This window comes from Schistocerca gregaria, chromosome 9 (genome assembly GCF_023897955.1).
Source record: "Schistocerca gregaria isolate iqSchGreg1 chromosome 9, iqSchGreg1.2, whole genome shotgun sequence".
In the NCBI taxonomy this organism is placed as follows: domain Eukaryota; kingdom Metazoa; phylum Arthropoda; class Insecta; order Orthoptera; family Acrididae; genus Schistocerca; species Schistocerca gregaria.
In genome coordinates, this window is record NC_064928.1 from 186,997,756 (window position 1) to 187,025,736 (window position 27,981).

Consider the following 27,981-nt stretch of genomic DNA (forward strand, 5'->3'; position numbering starts at 1 on the left):
GACCGCTTTTATGATCCAGCAGTTAACATAACTACCAGTAGACTCCCGATACGTCTATCTACTGTGGTCCGCACTCTTAGGCTGCTTTCATGATGAGTAACAGACAGGCGCCACCATAGTCAAAACAGTTCACTGTGTCTCCTACAACCAGTCACTACCATCTCTGACGTTCCTGTCGACACAGGGGAGGGATCTTCTGTGTCCCGGTTGAGCGATCCAGGCCACAGAAATTTCGTAATAACACACAGGATGACTTGGTCTTAATGTCACGCAACTTGTGAAGTAAATGTACACATGAAAAGAAACCGAAAAAGTCCTATGAATATATGTCCGAGGGGGGTGAAGAGTCTACATACAAATGAATACAAAGACGAGCGCGGGTATTACATACTGAAAGGCTGTGTGGGCTGTTGTGGACAGTGGGACAGATGACTGATTCATTCTACAAGAGGTGTTCTTAAAGTCGCCCACCCATCCCAGTGTACTTTGGTATTACGTTGGAGAGTGTCTTGTGTTGCCCATGAAACACCATCTTGATGGGCTTGAATTTGAGCAACTACTTTGATGAGAGACAAGTTATTTGTGTGTATCCACCTTCGTTGCTCACAAGCCCTGCTTTAACCAGCCTCATGAACGGACGTCTAAATGTGTTAGGTCGGGCGATCTGGCCAGCCAGTTAATGGGTCCACCATGGCCAATCCACCGTTGAGCAAATGTGTTCTTCAGATACTGGGATACTTGTCTGGTACAGTGAACCGGTGATCCATCATGCTAGAGGTACATTTGACATCGACGCTCCAGTGTCACGTCTTCTCGAAGTGTAGATCCCCAGTCACGAAATGTGCAAATGCTGTGTGCATCGTGCAGTTTGGGAGGAACACAGGCCCTATCACCAGGGCATCAATCATACCACACCAAACGTTCACTGAGAACCTAACTTGGAATTTTGTTCCCCTAGTGCCATGTGGGCTCTCCATCGGACGTGTATGAGAAGTGTGGGTGTTCACCATACCATTTTTGTAAATGTAGCCTCATCTGTGTATATAGTGTCTTTCATGACGTCTCTATATACAGCCACCCATTGACAAAATTGCCGTCTGCTTACTGAGTCACCTGGATGCAGACGTTGCATGGACGGCACATGGACTGGATACAAGCCCTCAGAAGGCGACATACACCACACTCCCGCTTGTGGTGTGTCGAGCTGATGGCCTATGTGCTGTGTACTGGTGATGGGACTCAGTTGTTCCATTGCAATTCCTCAACTGACTGTATGGTCTGATGATGTGGTGTTACGTGTTCACTGAGTAGTGTTCTGGAGTCACACAATGTTTGAAAAACCCTGGGAAACACCCTGGCACACGGTGTTCATCGATAAGGGAAATGTGTCTGGTATTTTGTCACAGCTGTACGGGCACTGCCATTACAGTATCTGTACACAAACATGTCTACGTATTCTGCACAAGTGAACATATGTGGCATACTGGTACTGATTGACACAATGGAATTTGCTCAATTAAAAAACACTCAAGCATGTCAAGCACACGGTCTCACGGCTGCTCACTGACCCAACCCACGGTTGCACACTGGGTACGTTTGCAGCTCTTGCCTCTGTGTGACGTCACAGTGCTACCTCTAGTAGGATGGATCAGTCGCCTTTCCCACCATTTATTCTGTTTACCAAGGCGTCTACACGGCATTTCGATAAGTAATATTCACTCATGTCTTCGTATTTATTCATGGATGTGTGGAGTCTTCAACTCGCTCCAGTGTTTACCATTTCATCATTATTTTACTCTACCTGACGATACCACTTGATGGCTAAATATATTTGCTTATTCTGCTAACTTTATGAAGACAGTTATGTTTGCTAACAACGCAGACTATCTGTTGGTACTGTTTGTATTAGTCGATGGGCTACTATTAAAGTATTTTCTTCATAAATCTGCACATTTTCTCTTTTTAGCTCAATCAGAACATGATCATAATGACTGAAACTGGAAACTCAATAAACAAAGATGGTGTATGAGTGACAAAATATAACTGAATTACATACACATTATATTATTAGTTTTAAAAAATGTATAGAATTTTACTTGGCATAAAATTTGGGAACTGAATTATTAACAATACTTTCCTAATGGCTTTGATATGTTGTACAGTACTTAAATGTCTAGAACTAAAAGAATTTGCAAATGCTTCACGAAACACAACCTCATGTGTCTCGCAACAGCACAAACAGTAGAAAATGCTACAATTTGCTTATGGTGATCTCCAGGGCGCATACCTTCTTGTGATTCCAACATGGGTCACTAGACTGAAACATCTACCAGCAGAAAACCATGAGTTGCTAGCTACACGAGCCGGCCGCTGTGGCTGAGCGGTTCTAGGCGCTTCAGTCCGGAACCGCGCTACTATGGTCTCAGGTTCGAATACCGCCTCGGGCATGGATGTGTGTGATGCCATTAGGTTAGTTAGGTTTAAATAGTTCTACGTCTAGGGGACTAATCACCTCAGATATTGCGTCCCATAGTGCTTAGAGCCATTTGAACCATTTGAACCTAGCTACACTATCCTGAAGGTATAACGCTATCCACTATACTAATCCATATACGTGGTCTACTGATCTTGCCGTTGGTGTGGTGGTTTGCATGCCTCAGCAATATGGATAGCCGTACTGTAGGTTCAGCCTCATCGGAGAGGTCTCTGTTGAGAGGCCCAACAAACGTGTGGTTCCTGGAGAAAACCAGCAGCCTTTCCAGTGGTCGTGAGGGCTACAGTCAGGATGACTGACTGATCTGGCCTTGTAGCACCAACAAAAACAGACTTGATGTGGTGGTAGTGTGAACGGCTGAAACCAGGGGGAAAGAGCAGCCATAACAATTCCCGAGGGGATTCAGCTCTACTGTGTGGTAAATGATCACGGCATCCTTTTGGGTAAAATATTCCGGAGGTAAAATAGTCCCGCATTTGGATATCCAGGTGGGAACAGGGAGATGTCATCAGGAGAAACAAAACGGGCGTCCTACGAATCGGAGTGAGGAATGCTGGAATCCGAAATCAGACAGATCGTTAGAAAATTTTAAAAAGGAAGTGGATAGACTGAAGTTACAGATAGTGTAAGTTTGGTGGTAGGCAGAACATGACTTCTATCAGGCGAATGCACGGTTATAAATACAAATTCAGAAGAGGGTAATGCATAAGTAGGTTTAATAGTGAATATGTAGAGAGGAATGCTACAAAGAAAAGCATAGTTAATGCATTATTGGAGCGATGACACACAGAAAGCCAACACCCACGGCAATAGTAGAAGTTTATATGCCAACTAGCTCCATAGACGATAAAGAGATTAAAGAAATATGTGAGTAGATACAAGAAACTATGCACATAATTAAGGGGGTCGAAAATTTAATTATGAAGGGAGAACGGAATTCGATTGTAGGAACTAGAAGAGAAGTAAAAACCATACGTGAATATGGACTGAGAGAAAGGAATGAAGGAGAAAGTCACCTGAAAGAATTTTGCACGGAGCCCTATCCTAGACATTTGGTTTAAGAATCGTGGAAGAAAATCGTATACGTGGAAGAGACCTGGAGACACTGGAAGGTCGCAGATTGACTATACAATGGTAAGACAGAGATTATGGATCCAGATTTTAAGACACTTCCAGGGACAGAAGTGGACCTGGCCGCAATTTATTGGTTATGAACTGGAGATTAAAGTTCAAGAAATTGTCGAAAAGGTAGTGAATTAAGGTGATGGGACCTGGATAAGTTTAAAGAACCAGAGCTTGTTGAATGTTTCAGAGGAAGCATTAGGAGACGGGCGACTAGAGAAGGGAACAGAAACACAGTATGAGACGAATGGGTAGAGTTGAGATATGAGATACTGGAGGCAGCAGAGGATCAAATAGGTAGAAAAGACAAGACTATGTAAAAATCCTTCGACAACACAAGATATATAGTATTTAAGTTATGAAAGGAGAAAATTTAAAACTGCAGCAAATGTTGTTGTGGTCTTCAGTCCTGAAACTGGTTTGATGCAGCTCTCCATGATACTCTATCCTGTGCAAGCTTCTTAATCTCCCAGTATCTACTGCAACCTACATCCTTCTGAATCTGCTTGGTGTATTCATCTCTTGGTCTCCCTCTACGATTTTTACCCTCCACGCTGCCCTCCAATGCTAAATTGGTGATCCCTTGATGCCTCAGAACATGTCCCACCAACCGATCCCTTCTTCTGGTCAAGTTGTGCCACAAACTTCTCTTCTCCCCAATCCTATTCAATACCTCCTCATTAGTTATGTGATCTACCCATCTAATCTTCAGCATTCTTCTGTAGCACCACATTTCGAAAGCTTCTATTCTCTTCTTGTTCAAACTATTTATCGTCCATGTTTCACTTCCATACATGGCTACACTCCATACAAATACTTTCAGAAATGACTTACTGACACTTAAATCAATACTCGATGTTAACAAATTTCTCTTCTTCAGAAACGCTTTCCTTGCCATTGCCAATCTACATTTTATATCCTCTCTACATCGACCATCATCAGTTATTTTGCTGCCCAAATAGCAAAACTCCTTTACTACTTTAAATGTCTCATTTTCAAATCTAATTCCCTCAGCATCACCCGATTTAATTCGACTACATTCCATTATCCTCGTTTTGCTTTTGTTGATGTTCATCTTGTATCCTCCTTTCAAGACACTGTCCATTCCGTTCAACTGCTCTTCCAAGTCCTTTGCTGTCTCTGACAGAATTACAATGTCATGGGCGAACCTCGAAGTTTTTATTTCTTCTCCATGGATTTTAATACGTACTCTGAACATTTATTTTGTTTCCTTTATTGCTTGCTCAATATACAGATTGAATATCATCGGGGATAGGCTACAACCCTGTCTCACTCCCTTCCCAACCACTGCTTCCCTTTCATACCGCTCGACTCATATAACTGCCATGTGGTTTTTGTACAAATTGTAAATAGCTTTTCGCTCCCTGTATTTTACCCCTGCCACCTTCAGAATCTGAAAGAGAGTATTCCAGTCAACATTGTCAAAAGCTTTCTCTAAGTCTACAAATGCTAGAAACGTAGGTTTGCCTTTCCTTAATATAGCTTCCAAGATAAAGATGCAGCAAATAAAGCAGATTAAAGGAAATACAAACGTCCAAAAAATGAGACCGTCAGAAAGTGCATAGGGGCAAATCAGGAATTGCTTGAGGGCAAATGTGAGGTTTTATAAGCATATTTGATTTGGAGAAAGATAGATACCGCCTACACGAAAATTAAAGCGCTCTTTGAGGAAAAGAGAAGCCACTGTATCAGTACCAAGAGCTCAGATAGAAAACCAGTACTAATTAAAGAAAGGAAAGCTGTAAGATGGAAGGAGGATCTATACAAGGGAGATGAATTTCAAAATGATGCTATAGAAATGAAAGACGATGTAGATAATGATGAGAATGAAAGACCTCAGTCGAAACAAGGCCCCGGGACTTGGAGACATTCCGTCAGAACTACTGATAGCCTTGTGAGAGCCAGCCATAACGAAACTATTCCATCTGTTGTGCAAGATCTACGAGACATGTGAAACACCCTCAGACTTCAAGAAGAATCTAATAACTGCAATTTCAAAGAAAGGAGGTGCTAACAAGTGTGAAAATTACCGAACTGTCAGATTAATAAGTCAAATATTAACACTTCTTTATGGAAGAATGGAAAAACTAGTAGACGCCCACCTCGGAGAAGATCAGTTTGGGTTTCGTACAAATTTAGGAACAGGCGAACCAATACTGATCTTAGAAGATGGGTTAAATACAGGCAAAGCAACGTTTATAGGGTTTGTAGACTTAGAGAAAGCTTTGACAGTGTTGACTGGAGTATTCTCTTTGAAATTCTAAAGGCAGTAGGACTAATATATAGGGAGCGAAAGGCTGTTTACTACTTGTACAGAAACCAGACGGAAGTCATAAGACACGAGGGGCATGAAAGAGAATCAGTGGCTAAGGAGGAAGTGAGACATGGTTGAAAACAAAAAGAAATATTATGAGTACGAATTAAAGTTCGAGGAGAAGCAACAAAACTTTGTGGTTGGCCAATGACATTGTAATACCGTCAAAGACAGCAAATGACTTGGATGTGCAGTTTACCAGAATGGACGATGTCTTGAAAAGAAGATATAAGGCGACCATCAAAAGCGAAAGAAGGATATTGAAGTGTAGTCGAATTAAATCATGTCCGCAGCTCGTGGTTGTGTGGTAGCGTTCTCGCTTCCCGCGCCCGGGTCCTGGGTTCGATTCCCGGCGGGGTCAAGGATTTTCTCTGCCTCGTGATGACTGGGTGTTGTGTGCTGTCCTTAGGTTAGTTAGGTTTAAGTAGTTGTAAGTTCCAGGGAGTGATGACCATACATGTTAAGTCCCATAGTGCATAGAACCATTTGAACCATTTTTGAATTAATCATGCAATTCTTACGGAATCAGATTTGGAAATGAGACACTTAAAATAGTGGATGAGTTTTGCTATATGGGCAGCAAAATAAGTAATGATGACCAAACATGAGAGGACGTAAGATGTATACTGGCTATGGCAAAAAAAAAGGTTCTGAAGAACAGAAATTTGTTAACATCGAATATAGATTTAAGCATCATTAAGTCTTTGCTGAAGATATTTGTCTCGAGGGCAGCCATCTATGGGAGTCAACAATGGACTATAAACAGTTTAAACAAGAAGACAATAAAAGTTTCCGAAATGTAGTGCTACAGAAGAAAGCTGAAGGTTAGATGGGTAGATCACGAAAGTAATGAGGAAGTACTGAATGCTACACTACTGGCTATTAAAATTGCAATACCACGTTGATGACGTGCTACAGATGCGAAATTTAACCGACAGGAAGAAGATGCTGTGACATCCAAATGATTAGCCTTTTAGCGCATTCACACAAGGTTGCCCCGGTGGCTACACCTACAACGTGCTCACACGAAGAAAGTTTCCAACCGATTTCTCATAAACAAACAGCAGTTGACCAGCGTTGCCTGGTGAAACGTTGTTGTGATGCCTCGTGTAAGGAGGAGAAATGCGTACCATCACGTTTCCGACTTTGATAAAGGTAGGATTGTAGCCTATCGCGATTGCAGTTTATCGTATCGCGACATTGCTGCTCGCGTTGGTTGAGATCCAATTACTGTTAACAGAATATGGAATCGGTGGGTTCAGGAGGGTAATACAGGACGCCGTGCTGCAACCCAACGGCCTCGTATCACTAGCAGTCGAGATGACAGGCATCTTATCCGCATGGCTGTAACGGATCGTGCAGCCACGTCTCGATCCCTGAGTCAACAGATGGTGACGTTTGCAAGACAACAATCATCTGCACGAACAGTTCGACGACGTTTGCAGCAGCATAGACTATCAGCTGGGAGACAATGGCTGTGGTTACCCTTGGCGCTGCGTCACAGACAGGAGCGTCGGCGATGGTGTACTCAATGACGAAGGTGGGTGCACGAATGGCAAAACGTCATTTTTTCGGATGAATCCAGGTTCTGTTTACAGCATCATGAAGGTCGCATCCGCGTTTGGCGTCATGGCGGTGAACGCACATTGGAAGCGTGTATTCGTCATCGCCATACCGGCTTATCACCCGGCGTGACTGTATGGGGTGCCATTGGTTACACGTTTCGGTCGCCTCTTCTTCGCATTGACGGCACTTCGAACAGTGGACGTTGCATTTCAGATGTGTTAAACCCGTGGCTCTACCGTTCATGCGATCCCTGCGAAACCCTACATTTCGTCAGGATAATCCACTACCGCATATTGCAGGTCCTGTAGGGGCCTTTCTGGATACAGAAAATGTTCGACTGCTGCCCTGGCCAGCACATTCTCCAGATATCTCACCAATTGAAAACGTCTGGTCAATGGTGGCCGAGCAACTGGCTCGTCACAATACGCTAGTCACTACTCTTGATTAACTGTGGTACCGAGTTGAAGGTGCATGGGCAGCTGTACCTGTACACTCCATCCAAGATCCGTTTGACTCAATGCCCAGGCGTATCAAGGCCGTTATTACAGCCAGAGGTGGTTGTTCTCACAGATCCAGAAGAATTTAAGTTGAAGCAGGTATTGGGAGATGAAGAGGCTTGCTCAGTTTAGGGTAGCATGGAGAGCTGCATCAAACCGGTCTTCGGAATGAAGATCATAACAGCAACACTTTACAAAATTGGAAATGTCTTATGGGACCAAACTGCTGAGGTCATTGGTCCCTAAGCTTACACACTACTTAATCTAACTTAAACTACACTCATGCTAATAGATTAAGGATAACTGCAGAGTGTGGTGCCCCACAACATGGCACTAAACAAAGCTGGCGCTAATAGCATAGGCACATAGGAAACACACACAATACTGATCTGTAAGTCCACGGTATTGCTGATAAGTTGAGAAAACCATCCTGAAACACATGTGCTACAAAACGCCACTGTTTTCTGCACATGTACCCCGACATCAATATGGGATATGGTCACCATGCACACGTACACAGGCCGCACAACGGGTTGGCATACTCTGGAGCAGGTGGTCGAGCAACTGCTGGGGTATAGCCCCCCGTTCTTGCACCAGTGGCTGTCGGAGCTCCTAAAGTGTCGTAGGGGTTTGAAGACGTGCAGCGATACGTCGACCGAGGGCATCCCAGACGTGCTCGTTGGGGTTTAGGTCTGGAGAACATGGAGGACACTCCATTTGTCTGCTGTTTCATCTCCACATGGGAGCTTGGTGGGGCTGTGCGTTATCATCAACCCTGAAAAGGCGGACATACTGGAATGGACCTTGTAGGTCTCTGGGCGAATAAGCCATGTCTGTCAGTTGTCTGTAGACTGTGTGTCTGGAGGTAACTGTTCCAGCAGCTGCGGTAACGTCCGGAGAAAGGCTACCTGCAGTACTCCGTGGCCGTCTGCGGGAGCTGATGGTGAGATATCGGTCTCCTTGTGGTGTTGTACACTGTGGACGTCGCGCACTCTAGCGCCTGGACACGTTTCCTGTCTACTGGAATCGTTGCCATAATCTTGAGATCACACTTTGTGGACGTGATACGACCTGCTGTTTTTGACCAGCCTCCAGTCGCCCTAGTATTCTGCTCCTCATAACGTCATCAATATGTGTTCTTTGAGCCATTTTCAACACTAAGTTACCATCAGCACGTCTGAAAACATCTGAACACTTACTCGCTGCGCCGTACTCTGACATGCACCATCACACCTCTGCGTATGTGGACTGCTGCCAGCCCCACCGTGCTGCGACCGGTGGTCAAATGCACCGCATGGTCATACCCAGAGGTGATTTAAACCCGCCAACCGCCCACCAGAGCGTTGTTTCACCATGTATCAGCATTATCCTTAATTTATGAGCATGAGTGTAACTTACGCTGAGGAAAACACACACACCCATGCCCAAGGGAGAACTCGAACCTTCGACGGGGTTAGCCGCACGAACCATGACAAGATGCCTTACACCGATCGGCTACCCGGGGTGACAGCAGCACCACACACCGTTGCGTAAATCCTTCGGCCAGCAACATGTAGCGGCCGCACTCAGTGAGTAGTTTGGACCATAGTTGTAAGCAGAGTATGCCAGCAACGACCCGACATTACGAGCTGTGAGTGTTGACCACTTCATCACGATTTAACTCTATGTGTCGATGCCATTCATGGCTTTGCATTTTATTTGCATATTCTGCTAACTTCATTGAGATGGATATGTTTCTTCATCTTCAGACAATGAATATTACGATACTGCTTGTGATAGTTGATAGCCTGCTATTACGTACATCTTTTCATAAACATGCACATTTTCTGTTTTAAATAGACCCGAATATAATCATAACGACTGAAACCCGTAATTGGATAAACAAATATTTTCTAACGGATGCTGTTATATTTACAGAATTTCACAACATTCGATCCCCATAGTAACTGTCACCCCCATAAATGATTAAAGTTGTGATTCTTTGTGATAGTTAGAACTGCCACCAGAGTGCATTAGTGCTTTTCGTGCTCAGTGATGCTACAGGAAGGACAGGGAGCTGCCGCGTACTCGGGTAGGATAGCGTTATCAGCATCTGGCCGAGTGGGAAAGGTAACTCATTGTTGGTGCCCATTTGACTAGGCGGTCAAATCGCTAAATATCCAGATCTTTTGGACACTTGTTTGTGACAGTGACCTGTTCGAATGAATGGTGGGGTCGTCGAGGCAGGCATGGATTATCGCCATACTGTCCACCGAGCACATCCTAACCCCTCACATCTTCAACTGAGATCCGAGAACATGTAATGGACTCCCTACAGCATTCTGTGCCCTCCCACAGCATTGGTAGGACTAGCAGCAGTCAGACTAGAGAATTCCCATACCATTCGTAAGCTGCCGTTGGCACAACAACATAAACGACCTAGTTTGAAGTAATCCCGTGACTGGGAAATATAAAAAAACTCTTCCCGCACAGGCCATGAAGGGCCAACGGTACCGACCGGCCGCCGTGTCATCATCAGACCAGAAGCGTCGCTGGATGCGGATACGGAGAGGCATGTGGTCAGTACACCGCTCTCCCGGCTGTATGTCAGTTTCCGAGACCGGAGCAGCTACTTCTCAATCAAGTAGCTGCTCAGTTTGCCTCACAAGGGCTGAGTGCACCCCGATTGCCAACAGCGCTCGGCAGACCGGATGGTCACCAATCCAAGTGGTGACACAGCCCGACAGCGCTTAACTTCGGTGATCTGACGGAAACCGGTGTTATCACTGCGGCAAGGCCGTTGGCGCCTAGGCAGTATGAACTACTGATGATTGGCGTCGCACTTTCAGCGGTGAACCGTTGTTTTGTATAACCTCAAATAACCATCCTCGGAGAGCATGCTGGCAGCCTGGGGAGAGATCCCACTGTTCTGGAGAGGCAGAGCGATGTCACTCTCGAAGTGGCAGTGTGGTGACCCATCGGATACGAATGCAGTCACGCCGGCTAAGGATTTAGGGAACTATGACGCCTCAAGACCTGTGTAATGGACATCATGCTTCTTCTTGAGTTACCTCTCACACGCCAGATGTTGTTGTTGTTGTTGTTCTGATCTCCAGTCCGAAGACTGGTTTGATGAAGCTCTCCATGCTGCCCTAATATATCCAACCCTCGTCATCTCCCAATAATTATTTCTACCTACATTCTTCTTAATCTGTGTACTGTACTCATCCCTTGGTCTCCCTAACGATTTTTATGCTCCAACATCACATTTCCCTCCAGTACTAAACTAATGATCCTTCTATGTCTCAGACTGTGCCCTGTCAACTAATCCCTTCCCCTTGTCAGGTTGTGCCAAAACTTTTCTCCCTGGCTCTATCCAGTACCTCCTCTTCAGCTACATCATCTACCTATCTGATTTTCAGCATTCTTCCCTAGCAACACATTTCGAAACCTTCTTTTCTGACGGTATTTGTCTGGAGTGTAGCCATGCATGGAAGTGAAACATGAATGATAAACAGTTTAAAGACTTCCTAACACTTAACTCTGTATTTAATTTTAACAAATTTCTCTTCTTCAGAAACGCCTTTCTTGCCTTGCCAGTCTACATTTTATAACCTCTCTACTTTGGCTACCATCAGCTATTCTGCTGTGCACATAGCAAAACTTACCTAATACTGCCAGCCGCTGTGGCCGAGCGGTTCTAGGCGCTTCAGTCTGGAATCACGCGACCGCTACGGTGGCAGGTTCGAATCCTGCCTCGGGCATGGATGTCTGTAATGTCCTAAGGTTAGTTACGTTTAAGTAGTTCTAAGTTCTAGGGGACTGATGACCTCTGCTGATAAGTCCCATAGTGCTCAGAGTCATTTGAACCATTACCCACTACTTTAACAGTCTCCTTTCCCAATTGCCTCAGCATCACCTATTTTAATTCGACTACATTCCGCTATTCTTGTTTTGCTTTTGTCGATGTTCATCTAATATCGTTCTTCCCAAATACTGCCCATTCCGTTCAACTGCTCTTACAAATCCTTTGCTGTCTGTGACAGAATTACAATGTCATCAGCAAACCTCAGACTTTTTATTGCTCCTCCTTGAATGTTAATTCCTTCTTTGCTTTTCTTTACTTCTTGTTGAATATACAGATTGAATAACATCGGTGACAGGCCACAATCCTGCCTCACTCCATTCTCAATCACTGCGTCACTTTGATCACCCTGAACTCTTATGACAGCTGTCTGGTATCTGTTCAAGTTGTAAGTAGCCTTTTGCTACCTGTATGTTACCCCTGCGACCTTCAGAATTTCTAAAAGAGTGTTCCAGTCAACATTGAATAAAGGTTTCTCTCAGTCTAGAAGTGGTCTAAACTTTTGTTAGCCTATCTTCTACAATAAGTAGTAGGGTCAGTATTGTCTCGAGTATTGTTATATTTCTCCAGAATCCAAATTGATTCTCCCCAAGGTCAGCTGCTACCCATTTTTCCATTCTTCTGTAAAGAATTTGTGTTAGTATTTGGCAACTATGAGTTCTAAAACTAATAGTTTGGTAATTTTCACACTTCTTAGCATGTTCTTTCTTCGGAATTCAACTTTACATTCTTCTTGAAGTACATACAGGTGGAAGTTTTTTGTCATGGCTGGCTCTCCCAGTGCTATCAGTAGCTCTGATGGAATGTGGTCTACTCCTCTGGCCTTGTTTCGAGTGAGGTCTTTGAGTGCTCTGTCAAACTCTTCTCGCCGTATCAGGTCTCCCATCTCATCTTTATCTACGTCCTCTTCCATTTCTATAGTATTACCTTCACATTATTCTTCCTTGTATACACCCTGTGCATTCTCCTTCCATCTTTTAGCTTTTCCTTTCTTGCTTTGAGTTGGCTTCCCATATGAAGTCATGATATTCATACAACCGCTCCTCTTTTGCCCAAAGGCCTTTTAAATTTTCCTGTAGGCAGGGCAAGAAGAAATGCAGATGATAAACGGGTATTCATTGGACAAATATATTATACTAGAAGTGACTTGTGAATACATTTGCACGCAATTTGGGTGCATAAATCCTGAGAAATCATTACCCAGAAGAGCCGTCCGTCATTGGTTATTTTACTGCCTAGGTAGCAGAATTCCTTAACTTCATTGACTTCGTGACCATCAATCCTGATGTTAAGTTTCTCGCTGTTCTCATTCCTACTACTTCTCATTACCTTCGTCTTTCTCCGATTTACTCCCAAACCATACTGTGTACTCATTATACTGTTCATTCCGTTCAGCAGATCATTTAATTCTTCTTCACTTTCACTCAGGATAGCAATGTCATCAGCGAATTGTATCATTGATATCCTTTCACCTTGTATTTTAATTCCACACCTGAACCTTTCCTTTATTTCCATCATTGCTTCCTCGATGTACAGATTGAAGAGTAGGGGCGAAAGGCTACAGCCTTGTCTTACACCCTTCTTAATACGAGCACTTCGTTCTTGATCGTCCACTCTTATTATTCCCTCTTGGTTGTTGTACAAATTGTATATGACCCGTCTCTTCCTGTAGCTTAACCCTATTTTTTGCAGTATCTCGAACAGCTTGCACCATTTTATATTGTCGAACGCTTTTTCCAGGTCGACAAATCCTATGATCGTGTCTTGATTTTTCTTTAGCCTTGCTACCATTATTAGCCATAACGTCAGAATTGCCTCTCTCGTGCCTTTACTTTTCCTAAAGCCAAACTGATCGTCACCTAGCGCATTCTCAATTTTCTTGTCCATTCTTCTGTATATTATTCTTGTAAGCAGCTTCGATGCATGAGCTGTTAAGCTGATTGTGTGATAATTTTCGCACTTGTCAGCTCTTGCCGTCTTCGGAATTGTGTGGATCATGCTTTTCCGAAATTCAAATGGTATGTCCCCAGACTCATATATTCTACACACCAACGTGAATAGTCGTTTTGTTGCCAATCCGCTAATGACTAGAAATTCTGATGGAATGTTATCTATCCCTTCTGCCTTATTTGACCGTAAGTCCTCCAAAGCTCTTTTAAATTCCGATTCTAATACTGGATCCCCTATCTCTTCTAAATCGACTCGTGTTTCTTCTTCTATCACATCAGACAAATCTTCACCCTCATAGAGGCTTTCAATGCATTCTTTCCACCTATCTGCTCTCTCCTCTGCATTTAACAGTGAAATTCCCGTTGCACTCTTAATGTTACCACCGTTGGTTTTAATGTCACCAAAGGTTGTTTTGACTTTCCTGTATGCTGAGTCTGTCCTTCTGACAATCATATCTTTTTCCATGTCTTCACATTTTTGCTGCAGCCATTTCGTCTTAGCTCCCCTGCACTTCCTATTTATTTCATTCCTCAGCGACTTGTATTTCTGTATTCCTGATTTTCCCGGAACATGTTTGTACTTCCTCCTTTCATCAATCAACTGAAGTATTTCTTCTGTTACCCGTGGTTTCTTCGCAGCTACCTCCTTTGTACCTATGTTTTCCTTCCCAACTTCTGTGATGGCCCTTTTTAGAGATGTCCATTCCTCTTCAACTATACTGCCTAGTGCGCTATTCCTTATTGCTGTATCTATAGCGTTAGAGAACTTCAAACGTATCTAGTCATTCCTTAGAACTTCCGTATCCCACTTCATTGCGTATTGATTCTTCATGACTAATGTCTTGAACTGCAGCCCACTCTTCATCACTACTATATTGTGATCTGACTTTATATCTGCTCCTGGGTACGCCTTACAATCCAGTATCTGATTTCGGAATCTGTCTGACCATGTTGTAATCTAATTGAAATCTTCCCGTATCTCCCGGCCTTTTCCAAGTATACCTCCTCCTCTTGTGATTCTTGAACAGGGTATTCGCTATTACTACCTGAAACTTGTTACAGAACTCAATTAGTTTTTCTCCTCTTCCATTCCTTGCCCCAAGTCCATATTCTCCTGTAACCTTTTCTTCTACTCCTTCCCCTACAACTGCATTCCAGTCGCCCATGACTATTAGATTTTCGTCCCCCTTTACATACTGCATTACCCTTTCAATATCCTCATACACTTTCTCTATCTGTTCATCTTCAGCTTCCGACGTCGGCATGTATACCTGAACTATCGTTGTCGGTGTTGGTGTACTGTCGATTCTGATTAGAATAACCCGGTCACTGAACTGTTTACAGTAACACACCCTCTGCCCTACCTTCCTACTCATAACGAATCCTACACCTGTTATACCATTTTATGCTGCTGTTGATATTACCCGATACTTATCTGACCAGAAATCCTTGTCTTCCTTCCACTTCACTTCACTGACCCCTACTATATCTAGATTGAGCCTTTGCATTTCCCTCTTCAGATTTTCTAGTTTCCCTACCACGTTCAAGCTTCTGACATTCCACGCTCCGACTCCTTTCGTTGATTGTTCCATCTTTTTCTCATGGTAACCTCCCCCTTGGCAGTTCCCTCCCAGAGATCCGAATGGGGGACTATTCCGGAATCTTTTGCCAATGGAGAGATCATCATGACACCTCTTCAACTACAGGCCACATGTCCTGTGGATACACGTTGCGTGTCTTTAATGCAGTGGTTTCCATTGCCTTCTGCATCCTCATGTCGTTGATCATTGCTGTTTCTTCCACCTTTAGGGGCAATTTCCCACCCCTAGGACAAGAGAGTGCCCTGAACCTCTATCCACTCCTCCGCCCTCTTTGAAAAGGCCGTTCGCAGAATGAGGCTGATTTCTTATGCCGGAAGTCTTCGGGCGCCAACGCTGATTATTTATCAAAATTTAGGCAGTGGAGGGGATCGAACCCGGGACCGAAGACGTTTTGATTATGAATCAAAGACGCTACCCGTAGACCACGGGGTCAATCGCCCATACCCAGTTTCAAACGTTGTGTGTCAGCTTGCCTCAGGAGAGCCCCGACTGGTCCAGTCAGTGGACGGCGTGGTGTGGTGAGACGTGTCGTTCTCTGCTTGCAGGCCGGAGCGCGAGCCGTGCCCCGAGTCGAGCTGCAACTCCACGCGCTGCTGGGGCCCGCGGCTGTGCCAGCGCGCGGGTGAGCCGCGCTGGTGCGACCACAGCGGCGCCTGCAGGCGCTGCCACCCGCAGTGCCTCGGCGGCTGCGACGGCCCGGGCCCGGACGCCTGCTTCGCCTGCCGCGGGGTGCTGCACGACGGGCGCTGCGTCCCCTCCTGTCCCAGCACCGGGTCAGTGCACTTCTCTTTTTTCTTTATTGAGTTTCGATTCCCCCCCGAAGGGGGCGGACTGGCAGCAACTTAGTATGCCGCTCTTCAGCCTACAGAATTTGTGTTAAAAAGATGGAGATAATAAATAATAAAAACAGGCGATAAAATCGGAGACTTAAATGGTAACATGGCGGTAAATCGTGGAGCTTAAGGGGAGTAGGACGTCAAACTGGCCGACTTGGAGCAGGAGAGGCACCACAGGACATTTTAATTTGCACTTTTATTTTTATTTATTTATTTATTTATTGTTCCGTGGGACCAAATTAAGGGGAAGTATCTATGGTGATGGAACGAGTCAATACATGAAATTATAACATGATAGTAGAAACAGATAAAATGAAATATAATAAACTGAAAGTGTTGTTAATAAAAGTTCTGTATTTAAACTAGACTGAACTGCATGTGACTGCTTTAATCTTTAATAAAACTTGCATCTAACTGCGTATTTAACTGAACTGAACTTTATCTGACTGCATGAAAACATTATTGGAAAATTAATACTCAAAATACACATCTGACTGCAAAAATAAATGAAAGTCACCAACCTGCATCTGACTGCGTCTGTGGACTTAGCTCGTGCACTCCTTCCCGTTTAGCCGATAATAAAACATATATTCAACTTAGCCGTAGTGCAATGACATAAAATTGTCATTCTAGATAACTTTACTCATTCTGGCCCTGTTTGTCACTTAATAAAAATTCTGTCCCGATTTGAACAATTTGCCAACTGTGCAATGGCATATACATTATTTTACTCTGATAATTGAAATTATTAGCTTTACTCATGGGAACTTTACTTTAATGTACCTTTTGGTTCAATGCAAGCACAGGATGCGGAGAACGACTTAAGGTGTGAGATGAAACTTTAATTTTATCTAAAAAGTATTTATTGTTCAAACTTTTAAGGCACATGTCAAAAACAAAAAAAAACTTCTATAGCATGGATTCACGAGAAAGTTTCACAAAACGCTTATTGCATCAACAATGTGATTTCTATCTAGCTTTTAGACATTATTTAACCAAAGAAAACCTATTTTATTAATTATTCTGTCTAGTTTCCCCATATATGTGCCGAGTTTCGCTCAATATATAGCTTATTATGTGCGTAGCGCTAATTCTTTGATGCTGTCACGACCCGGCTGCCTCCTGTAGGCATCTAGCTCCGACTCGAAACACGTCTGCTGTCTCTGCGCATATCCTCACCACTACTCAAACTTTTACCGCGTGCACCCAGCACTGTTAGCTGTCAAAGATATTACTACTCGAAGATGTACTACTCGTCCAACCTTGATGTTGGGAACTATCGACATTTTTCACTGGCTCTATCCTGATCGAATCTCAGCACATACCTTTCAATACATAATAAAAACAGGCGATAAAATCGGACACTTAAATGGTAACATGGTGGGAAATCGTGGAGCTTAAGGGGGTTAGGACGTGAAATGGGCCGACTTCCATCAGGAGAGGCAGCACAGCACATTTTAATTTGCACTTCTATTTTTATTTATTTATTGTTCCGTGGGACCAAATTAAGCAGAAGTCTCCATGGTCATGGAATGAGTCAATACATAAAATTATAACACGATAGTAGAAACAGATAAAATGAAATACAGGGTATTACAAAAAGGTACGGCCAAACTTTCAGGAAACATTCATCACACACAAATAAAGAAAACATGTTATGTGGACATGGGTCCGAAAGCGCTTAATTTCCATGCTAGAGCTCATTTTAGTTTCTCCCACCTGCGCTCAATGGTGCACGTTATCATGATTTATATGGGATACTCTACCTGCGCTGCTAGAGCGTGTGCCTTTACGAGTACGACACAACATGTGGTTCATGCACGATGGAGCTCCTGCAAATTTCAGTCGAAGTGTTCGTATGCTTCTCAACAACAGATACGGTGACCGATGGATTGTTAGAGGCGGACCAATTCCATGGCCTCCACGCTCTCCTGACCTCAAACCTCTTGACTTTCATTTATGGGGGTATTTGAAAGCTCTTGTCTACGCAACCCCGGTGCCAAATGTAGACTCTTCGTGCTCGTATTGTGGGCGGCTGTGATACAATACGCCATTCTCCAGGGCTGCATCAGCGCATCAGGGATTCCATGCGACGGAGGGTGGATGCATGTATCCTCGCTAACGAAGGACATTTTGAACATTTCCTGTAACAAAGTGTTTGAAATCACGCTGGTACGTTCTGTTGCTGAGTGTTTCCATTCCAAGATTAATGTGGTTTGAAGAGAAGTAATAAAATGAGCTCTAACATGGAAAGTAAGCGTTTCTGGACACATGTCCACATAACATATTTTCTTTCTTTGTGTGTGAGGAATGTTTCCTGAAAGTTTGGCCGTACCTCTTTGTGACACCCTATATAAGAAACATATTCAACCGACAATTCATAAGTTTAAATAAAGAAAATCAACAATGCAACACTGGAATTTGCTTCATTTTTCTGCTCTTCCAGGAGCTCCTCGACAGAATAGAAGCAGTTAGTCATGAAGGAACTCTTCAGCTTAGACTTAAGTGTTTGGGCTGCTGCTAAGATTTTTTAATTCTTGTGGTAGCTCATTGAAAATGGATGCAGCAGAATACTGCACTCCTTTTTGCACACGAGTCAAGGAAGTGCATTCCACATGCAGATTTGATTTCTGCCTAGTATTAACTGAGTGAAAGCTGCTAACTCTTGGGAATAGGCTAATATTGCTAACAACAAACGACATTAAAGAAAATATATACTGTGAGGGCAATGTCAAAATTTCCAGACTATTGAATAGGGGTCGACAAGAGGTTTTCGAACTTACACCACACATAGCTCGAAGAGCCCGTTTTTGAGCCAAAAATACCATTTTTGAATCAGAAGAATTACCCCAAAAAATAATACCATATGACATAAGCGTATGAAAATATGCAAAGTAGACAACTTTTTGTGTTGAACTGTCACTTATTTCAGATACTGTTCTAGTGGTAAATAAAGCAGCATTTAGTTTCTGAGCAAGATCCTGAACATGGGCTTTCCACAACAGCTTACTATCTATCCGAACGCCTAGGAACTTGAACTATTCCGTCTCGCTTATAATATGCCCATTCTGTCTGATCAAATAACAGTTCTTGTTGAATTGTGAGTTAGAAACTGTAAAAACTGAGTCTTACTATGATTTACCATCAAATTATTTTCCACAGGCCACAAACTTATTTCATGAACTACATTACTTGATAATGTTTCAATATTACACACAAGATCCTTCACTACCAAGCTGGTGTCATCAGCAAACATAAATATTTTTGAATCACCTGTAATACTAGAAGGCATTTCATTTATATAAATAAGAAACAGCAGTGGCCCCAGCACTGACCCTTGGGGAACGCCCCAGTTAACAGTGCCCCATTGGGTCTGAACATCACTACCACTACAATATTGCGGAGAATTACCTTCTGCTTTCTGTTCTTAAAGTAAGAGGCGAACCAACTGTAAGCTACTCCCTGTACTCCATAATGGTCCAATTTCTGCAGTAATATTTTGTGGTCAAGACAGTCAAAAGCCTTCGTTAAATCAAAGAAAACACCTAGAGTTCGCAACCTTTTATTTAATCCTTCCGAAACCTCACAGAGAAAAGAGAATATAGCATTTTCAGTTGTTAAACCATTTCTAAAACCAAACTGTACATTTGACAGTAAATTATGTGAATTTAAATGCTCCAGTAACCTTGTATATACAACCTTCTCGATAACTTTAGCAAACACCGATGGCATACTATACTTTCACAAATTTACTCATAAAACTTTGTCAGCATGACCAGGAAGGATTCAGGATTCAAACTCATAGCAGAGGAAGTTAAAAAACATAACAAAACAACTTTTTTTACATGTGAAATTTCATCATTTTTTCGCTTGGTATTGGCTGCATTTGTTGCTGTAGGTACACTTTTCTTCATAAGTAAGAGAGATTCTTAGATGAATTTTGCACAGCATACAAACCATACTTACAGGTGTATCAAACTCTAGAATTTCCCAAATCTGTTAAAAATTGTGGTAAAAATTGAGATAATTAACTAGAAAATTCGAGTTTTCTCTAAACATGAAGATTAAAACGTAACAGCCCATTCATTTTTCCATAGATTAAATAAATTCTAGAGTTTCATACACCTGTAAGTATGGTTTGTAAGCTGTGCAAAATTCATCGAAGAATCTCTCTTACTTATGAAGAAAATTGTACATATAGCAACAAATGCAGCCAACATTAAGTGAAAAAATCATGAAATTACACATTTAAAAAATATTATTTTTCGTGTTTCTGAACTTCCACTGCTATGAGTGTGAATCCTGAATCCTTCCTGGTCATGCTGACGAAGTTTTATGAATTTATTTCTAAAGGATAGACAGTGCAAATTAAAATGTTATGTGGTACCTCTCTTTCTCGTAGTCGGTCCGTTTGACGTCCTACCCCCCTTAAAACATAGAACAAAGGAATGATGATGCTAATAAAATACATATGTAGCAGCCAGGTAAAATAATAGACAATTAAAATACACGGCGACAGCCTGGTTTCTGTTCACACCCAGCAACAGCATGATTTCTGTTGGCAACACTTTGGAAGGACTAACAACACTGAACTTTCACTTGAACACTGCACTAAAAAGTTGGCAAATATGACATACCACAGCCGATGGCAGACGGGGAGAAGAACCTGGACAGATGATGGGGGAAAAAAAGAAGGGAAGGAGAGGAAAAACAAAGTTGGGGGTAAAGGAGTCAGTGCATCGCTTCTCTCTTATAGAACTGTCTCGCTAGCGTACAGTGGACTCCAAACCAGTTAAGTAGCCGCCACAACGCTCCCCGATTCTTTGAGCAGATGTAGGACAAAAAATGCTACAAAATTCGAATTTTTATTGCATAATTTATTAGATTGATTCTTTGATTATAACATCGCGAAGTTTCATATTCGAATTCCGGCTAAAAATAGGTTTAAAAAAAAGGTTGTTTGGCCATTTGCGCCTACCATGCCGCCTCTTTCTATGCTGTGAACCACCTTTCCTACGTTAGAAATTTTTTGTCCGTTATTTTTTCGTTCCCACAATCGATACAAACTGCAGATGAGTCTAGAAGGCTGTGTGAAAGATTCCCTTTGCTTGTTTCTCTTTTTACAACGTCGTTTTTTTAACATTACGTGCTACAAACTGATTTCAGTTTTTCGTTTTGCGCATACCAACCTGCTTTTGCTCGAAATAGGACGTAACAGTGGACGCATATTCAAAAAAGTGAGGTAATGTCACAAACTTCTGACAGATTATAATCGTCAACATTCCCTTTGTGACATATTCTGGTGCAAATACGAGGGTTGCCCAAGTAAGTTCCGATCATTCGCTAAATGGAAACCACAGTAAAAACCAGAAACATTTTATTTGCAAGAGTTAGCTACACATTACAGATACTTCTCTACATTTGTCAGAACTTTAAACCAAATTTCCAACACAATTGTCGTTCAAGGCAGCCGCCTGTGCTTTCCGATAATTCTCTACGCTAGTCCATTGTGCGTAGCCTGCGCCCAAGTGTTGTCTTCGTATCCAGCGTTTCATGTCAACAGAGATTATACTCAGGACGAGCCAATTAGGCCTCGGTTGTGGGTGATCGAACACTTCCCATCGAAAAGGCTGCAGGGGCGTCTTCACTGCGGCTGAGAATTGCCACGAAGAAGGAAGTGCGTGGCAGTTGTGTTAGGTGGGCTGCATTCATTAAGGCGAAGTCTCTCAGCGGGCCCTCCTACTTGGTAGGAGACATTGTGCTTCTAGGCACCTCTACTCGCTCACAGTGCGCTCACAACTGAAAAGAGCGTCTTGATGCGATCGACGGTCATACTAGAGACACTGCCCAATACATCTGTGCAAAGCTTCATCGGGTTTTTACTGTGGTGTCCATTTCGTGACCGATCGGAACTTACTTTCTGGTCAATCCTCGTATCTTCAGGCAAAGACAGTGGAGAAGCATACACCCACAAACATGAATTGCCACTTGCCGTATTAGACGTTATGAAACCAACTTTCAGGTACCTAGCCAATCCTGAATTGCTGAAAAATGTTTCCATGGGAAAAAAACACAATACAAATTAGAGCTACCTTGCATCGATGCGTTGTCCGGAAACCGTATCTGTGTCCTCAATTGTTGTGAAGATAGCTGCATGTATGACTAAGAATAAATTCATATCTGTTTTGCGTGTAGTGTTAACGCACACTGTCAGTCGGTCTTCATTCTACAGACTTATGAAGGCGGGGAACGCATGGCCACAATCGTGCGACCTACCTTCTCTTGCGCTTCCACCATTCACTCCAGTCGCCACCGTCCTGTTAACTCTCCTAGAACTCTATTTAACCGTTACTAACACTCTAATGCACTTAGTCGTGGTACATAATTTAATATTACCTCTTAACTCCTTCATTTAACAGTAAACAGCAATGTTATGCCGTTAAAACACGTTTTTAATAATTTATCATCAGTAACCAAAGTTATGTAATGATGAGTTATTGTGATCGTTACATAGCTTTGGTTACTGATTATAACTTGACACCAGTCCCTATGAGTTTAATTTGCACACTACAGCACTGAAGATGATCACTATGTGACTGAAAATCGATGTTGCTGTTGATAAACCATCAAAATTACGGCCAACGCTGACCTTCCCTCTAATCTCCTGCATGTTCCTCGAACCATTCCCGGGTAACAAGTGTCGGAAGGCCAAAACCGGGTGGAGATGATCGCCAAGCAGCTCATTACACCACAGAGCAATCAAAATCCTGTCTGGAACAACTAGAAGGCCCATTCTTACCAGGGATCATAAGAGACACACCACCGCCTCGGACCACACCTTCTTGGCAGGCAAGACCCATAGATTCGTGTGGTCTGCGCCACACACCGTGCCTCTCATCGGCATGGTGCAGTTTAAATTATGAGTATATCACGTTAAGCCATTGTTTCACTGTCCATCCCTGTGATTACCGACAAATGCAAGGCATTGTGAGCGATGACGTTGTGCTAATAGTGGCACCCTGTGTGCGGTGCACATGGAGCCCATGTTCCTATGGCTTGTCCTTTGGAAGACGTGTCTGTCAGATCTCGTATTGATCTGAGCCATGATATCTTGCACCAATGGCGATCCGTCTTAGATACCACCTGTCACGGTCATCGTGGGTGGCTGGACGGCTGTTAGTTCGTCTGTTGTGGATTGTGACGCCCTCATTCAACCATTAACGATATACCCTCCATACGGTTGACAGTGTGAAGCCAAATTCCTACGCCACTGCCAAAATCGAAATTCTCACCCTTCGGACACCAAGCACTGCACTCCAAATGAACTCTTAACCACGTTGCGTGTTACACAAATTAGTTCCACTTCCACAACCCTTCTCAGAACGTCTCCAGCTGGCACAGGGGAAGTGTGATGCGCTCACAACACACCTACGCCATCTGTGTACCACTGTCCCACGACATTTGCTATGTCACTCTATACAAAAGTGTATTTTGTCAAAACTGTGAAGCACAGCCTCGTGTAATGAGGGGGATGATGATGAGTCTGTCGTGCTCACAGGGAGCTGCGCTTCGAGTTCATCGGGCGGCGCTGCGTGTCTGAGGAGCAGTGCCGGCGCGAGCCGCTGCCGCCGGGTGGCAACAAGGTGCCCGGCATCACGTGGATCCCGTTCCAGGGCCGCTGCCGCCTGGAGTGCCCGGAGGACCACCAGATGGTGGGGGCGCCCAGCGGCTACGCCGTCTGCGTGCCCTGCCGCGGCCGCTGTCGCAAGGCGAGTAGCCCTTCTCTGTACACTGCAACCTGATCCACCCACAGAGGAGCTGACCACCCTATCTGCCAAACTAGACACGCAGCACGCCATTCACGGCAACCAGCTCTCGGACTCTGTCGCTCTTGTGCTGACACACAGCCCCAGTGATTCACATCTCCATCTCCATTATCTAGCCCGATGAAATCGTACCACCTTCCCATACCCGACCACGAAATCAGTCGAAAGACCTCCCCATCCAGCCTTACCAGACTACACCTACTTCTCTATGTGCCAGGACACCTCTTCTCCCTACTTTTCCTCTTTTCGTTCTGAAAAGCTTTTTTGAGGCTGTGGGCTTTGAACTAATGCTGTGAGCTTAAGTTATTGTTGTTGTGGTCTTCAGTCCGAAGACTGGTTTGATGTTGCTCTCCACGCTACTCTATCCTGTGCAAGCATCTTCATCTCCGAATAATTACTGCAATTCACATCCTTCTCAACCTGCTTACTGTATTCAACTCTTGGTTTCCCTCTACTATATTAACCCCCCTTCCCCCTGTGCTTTTCTACAGTACTACATTCATGCCCATAAATTAAGAACAATGCTGATACATGGTGAAACAACGCTCTGGTGCGCGGATTGGGGGTCAAAATCACCTTGGGGTATGACCATGTGGTGCATTTGGCCTGCGGTCGTCTCACGGTGGCGCTGGCAGCAGTCCACATACGCAGAGGTGTGTTGGTGCATAATAGAGTACGGTGAAGCGAGCAAGTATGCAGACGTTTTCAGACGTGCTAACGGTGACTGTGTGTTAAAAAGAACACATATTGATGACGTTATGAGGGGTAAATGATTAGGGCGACTGGAGGCTGGTCAAATATATATATATATGCTGACACGCTAGAGGCGCGCAGGTGCCAAGGGGTGGGATTATAACGTATCACAGACGAGTCGCAGACCACGGTGACATCCAGTCTCCACTGCCGGTGAAACGGGCCACGGTCTTCGTCTCACGACAGGGGGAAAGCGCGGCCCCAAGTAGTAGCCCAGCGCTCACGCGAGCAGAGTGTTGGCGCCCAGATTCAGTGCGCCGACTCCCATTCTCCGCCTGTGTTGGCTCGGATCCGGTCGTCTGCGGCCGACGATGCCTTAGCACCGCCAATCCGCCAATGCTGGTTACCATGCTCTGCTGAGTTGAAAGCTCGTGTCTCTGTTGATGATGTCGTTACTTATACGTATTTCGACTCCTTCTTTAATCAAGGATTTCCAGTATGTGGACGCAGACGAAAGGATCTATTTTTCTCCGTAGTTCATGCTGTATCCCATGTCAAGCCAGTGTTCAGTCACAGCAGACATTTCTGGCCTCGCCAGCCAGTATGACGTCTATGTTCAGCGCATCTACTCTTAACAGTGTGCCGTGTCTGGTCAATATATGAATTCCCACATTGGCACAGGATTTTATATATATCTGGTCTCCTTAGATCTAGGTTTTCGGTAAAAGAACCCAGCATAGTTTGCACTCGCGTTAGAGGGTGGAAGACACGTTTCATTTAATGTCTTTTGAACAGTCTGCTAGTGTTAAAGGACACGTCACCAACATAAGCTATACTAATGCTCATAAATTGAGTATAACGCTGATACATGATGAAACAACGCTCTGGTGGGCCGTTGCCGAGTTTGTCACCTCGGGGTATGACCATGCGGTGCATTTGACTTACGGTCGTCGCACAGCGGTGCTGGCAGCAGTCCACATATGCAGAGGTATGTTGGTGCGTGTCAGAGTACGGTGCAGCGAGTAAGTATGCAGACGTTTTCAGATGTCCTAATGGTGACTGTGTGTTGAAAATGGCTCAAAGAACACATATTGATGACTTTATGGTGGGTTGAATACCAGGGCAACTGCAGGCTGGTCAAATACAGCAGGCCGTAGCACAGGCCTCCATGTGTCACAAAGTGTGATCTCAAGATTCTGGCAACGATTTCAGCAGACAGGAAACGTGTCCCGGCTCTACAGTACGGGACGTCCACAGTGTACAACACCACAAGAAGACCGATGTCTCACCATCAGTGCCCGCAGACGGCCACGGAGTACTGCAGGTAGCCTTGCTCGGGACCTTACCGTAGCCACTGGAACAGTTGACACACAGTCTACAGGTGACTGAACAGACGTGGTTTATTCCCCCGGAGACCTGCAAGGTGTATTCCACTGACCCCTGGTCACAGGAGAGCCCGTAAAGCCTGGTGTCAAGAACACAGTACATCGTCATTGGAACAGAGGTCCCAGGTTTGATTCACGGACGAGTCCACGTATAGTCTGAACAGTGGTTCTCGACGAGTTTTCATCTGGCGTGAACCAGGAACCAAATACCAACCTCTTAATGTATGGAGGTCGCAGTTTGATGGTGTGGTGTGGGATTATGATTGGTGCTCGTACACCAATGCATATCTTTGACAGAGGAACTGTAACAGGTCAAGTGTATCGGGGCGTAATTTTGCACCAGTATGTCCACCTTTCAAGAGGTGCAGTGGGTCCAACCTCCCTCCTGATGGATGATGACGCACGGCCGCACCGAGCTGCCATCATGGGGGAGTACACTTCAGGAGCTCTGACAGGCACTGGTGCAAGAATGGGAGACTATGCCCCAGCAGCTGCTCGACCACCTGACCCAGAGTATGTCATCCCGCTGTGCAGCCTGTGTACGTGTGCATGGTGATCATATCCCATATTGATGTCTGGGTAAATTCAAAGGAAACAGTGGCGTTTTGTAGCACATGTGTTTCAGGACGGTTTTCTCAAATTATCACCAATACCGTGGACTTACAGATCCTTGTCGTGTATGTTCCCAATGTGCAGATGCTATTAGGACCTGTTTTGTATAGTGCCACGTTGTGTGGCACCACATTCTGCAATTATCCTTAATTTATGAGCACGAGTGTACATTGGTGATCCCTTGATGTCTCTGAATGTGTCCTATCAAGCGATCGCTTCTTTTAGTCAAGTTATACCACAAATTTCTTTCCTCCCCACTTCTATTCTGTACCTCCACTTCTACCCATCCAATCTTCAGCACTCTTCTGTAGAACAAATGTTCAAAAGCTTCTATTCTCTTCTTAACTGTTTACTGTCTACAATTCGCTTCTATGCATGGCTACATTCCAGACAAATACATTCAGAAAAATAATTTCTAATGCTTAAATCTATATTCAATGTCAACAAATTTCTCTTCTTCAGAAAAGCTTTTCTTGCCATTGTCAGTCTACATTTTATATCCTCTCTATTTCGGCACCATCAGTTATTTTTCTGTCAAAATAGCAAAATTCATCTATCTCGTTTTTTTTAATCTAATTCCCTCAGCATCACATGATTTAATTCGACAACATTCCATTGTCCTTGTTTTGCTTTTGTTAGTGTTCATCAAATGTCCACCTTTCAAGACACTGTCCATTTCATTCAACTACTGTTCCAAGCCGTCTGCTGTCTCTGGCAGAATTACAATATCGGCAAATCCCAAAGTGCTTATTGCTTCTACCTGGACTTCAATTCCTTGTCGAAAATTTCAAAATAGTTGAAATGGCTCTAAGCACTATGGGACTTAACATCTGAGGTCATCAGTCCCCTAGACGTAGAACTACTCAAACCTAACTAACCTAAGGACATCACACACATCCATGCCCGAGGCAACTTCAGAATTTCAAAGGGCATATTGCAGTCAACATTCTTAAAAGCTTTCTCTAATTCTAAAAATCCTACGAATAGTTTTGCCTTTCCTTAACCTATCTTCTAGCATAAGTCGTAGGATCAGCATTTCCTCGCGTGATCCCACATTTCTCGTGAACCCAGTTTTATCTTCCCCGAGGTCGGCTTCTACCAGCTTTTCCATTCTCCTGTAAACAATTCGTGTTAGTATTTGGCAACCTTAACTTATGAAACTCATAGTTTGTAACTCTCACACTTGCCAGTACCTGCTTTCTTTGGAATTGCAGTTATTAG

General features: G+C 43.9%; 1 protein-coding gene across 2 annotated transcripts in view; it reads left to right on the plus strand.

The window, feature by feature from the left end:
- Positions 1-27,981, plus strand: part of LOC126291785 (insulin receptor-related protein-like) — a 357,856-nt gene that overhangs the window by 202,615 nt on the left and 127,260 nt on the right. For both annotated transcript variants that reach the window (XM_049985479.1, XM_049985480.1), the window contains exons 4-5: positions 15,954-16,181; positions 23,803-24,013. In XM_049985479.1, coding sequence (XP_049841436.1) covers positions 15,954-16,181; positions 23,803-24,013 — 439 coding nt within the window. The remainder of the gene's footprint in view (positions 1-15,953; positions 16,182-23,802; positions 24,014-27,981) is intronic.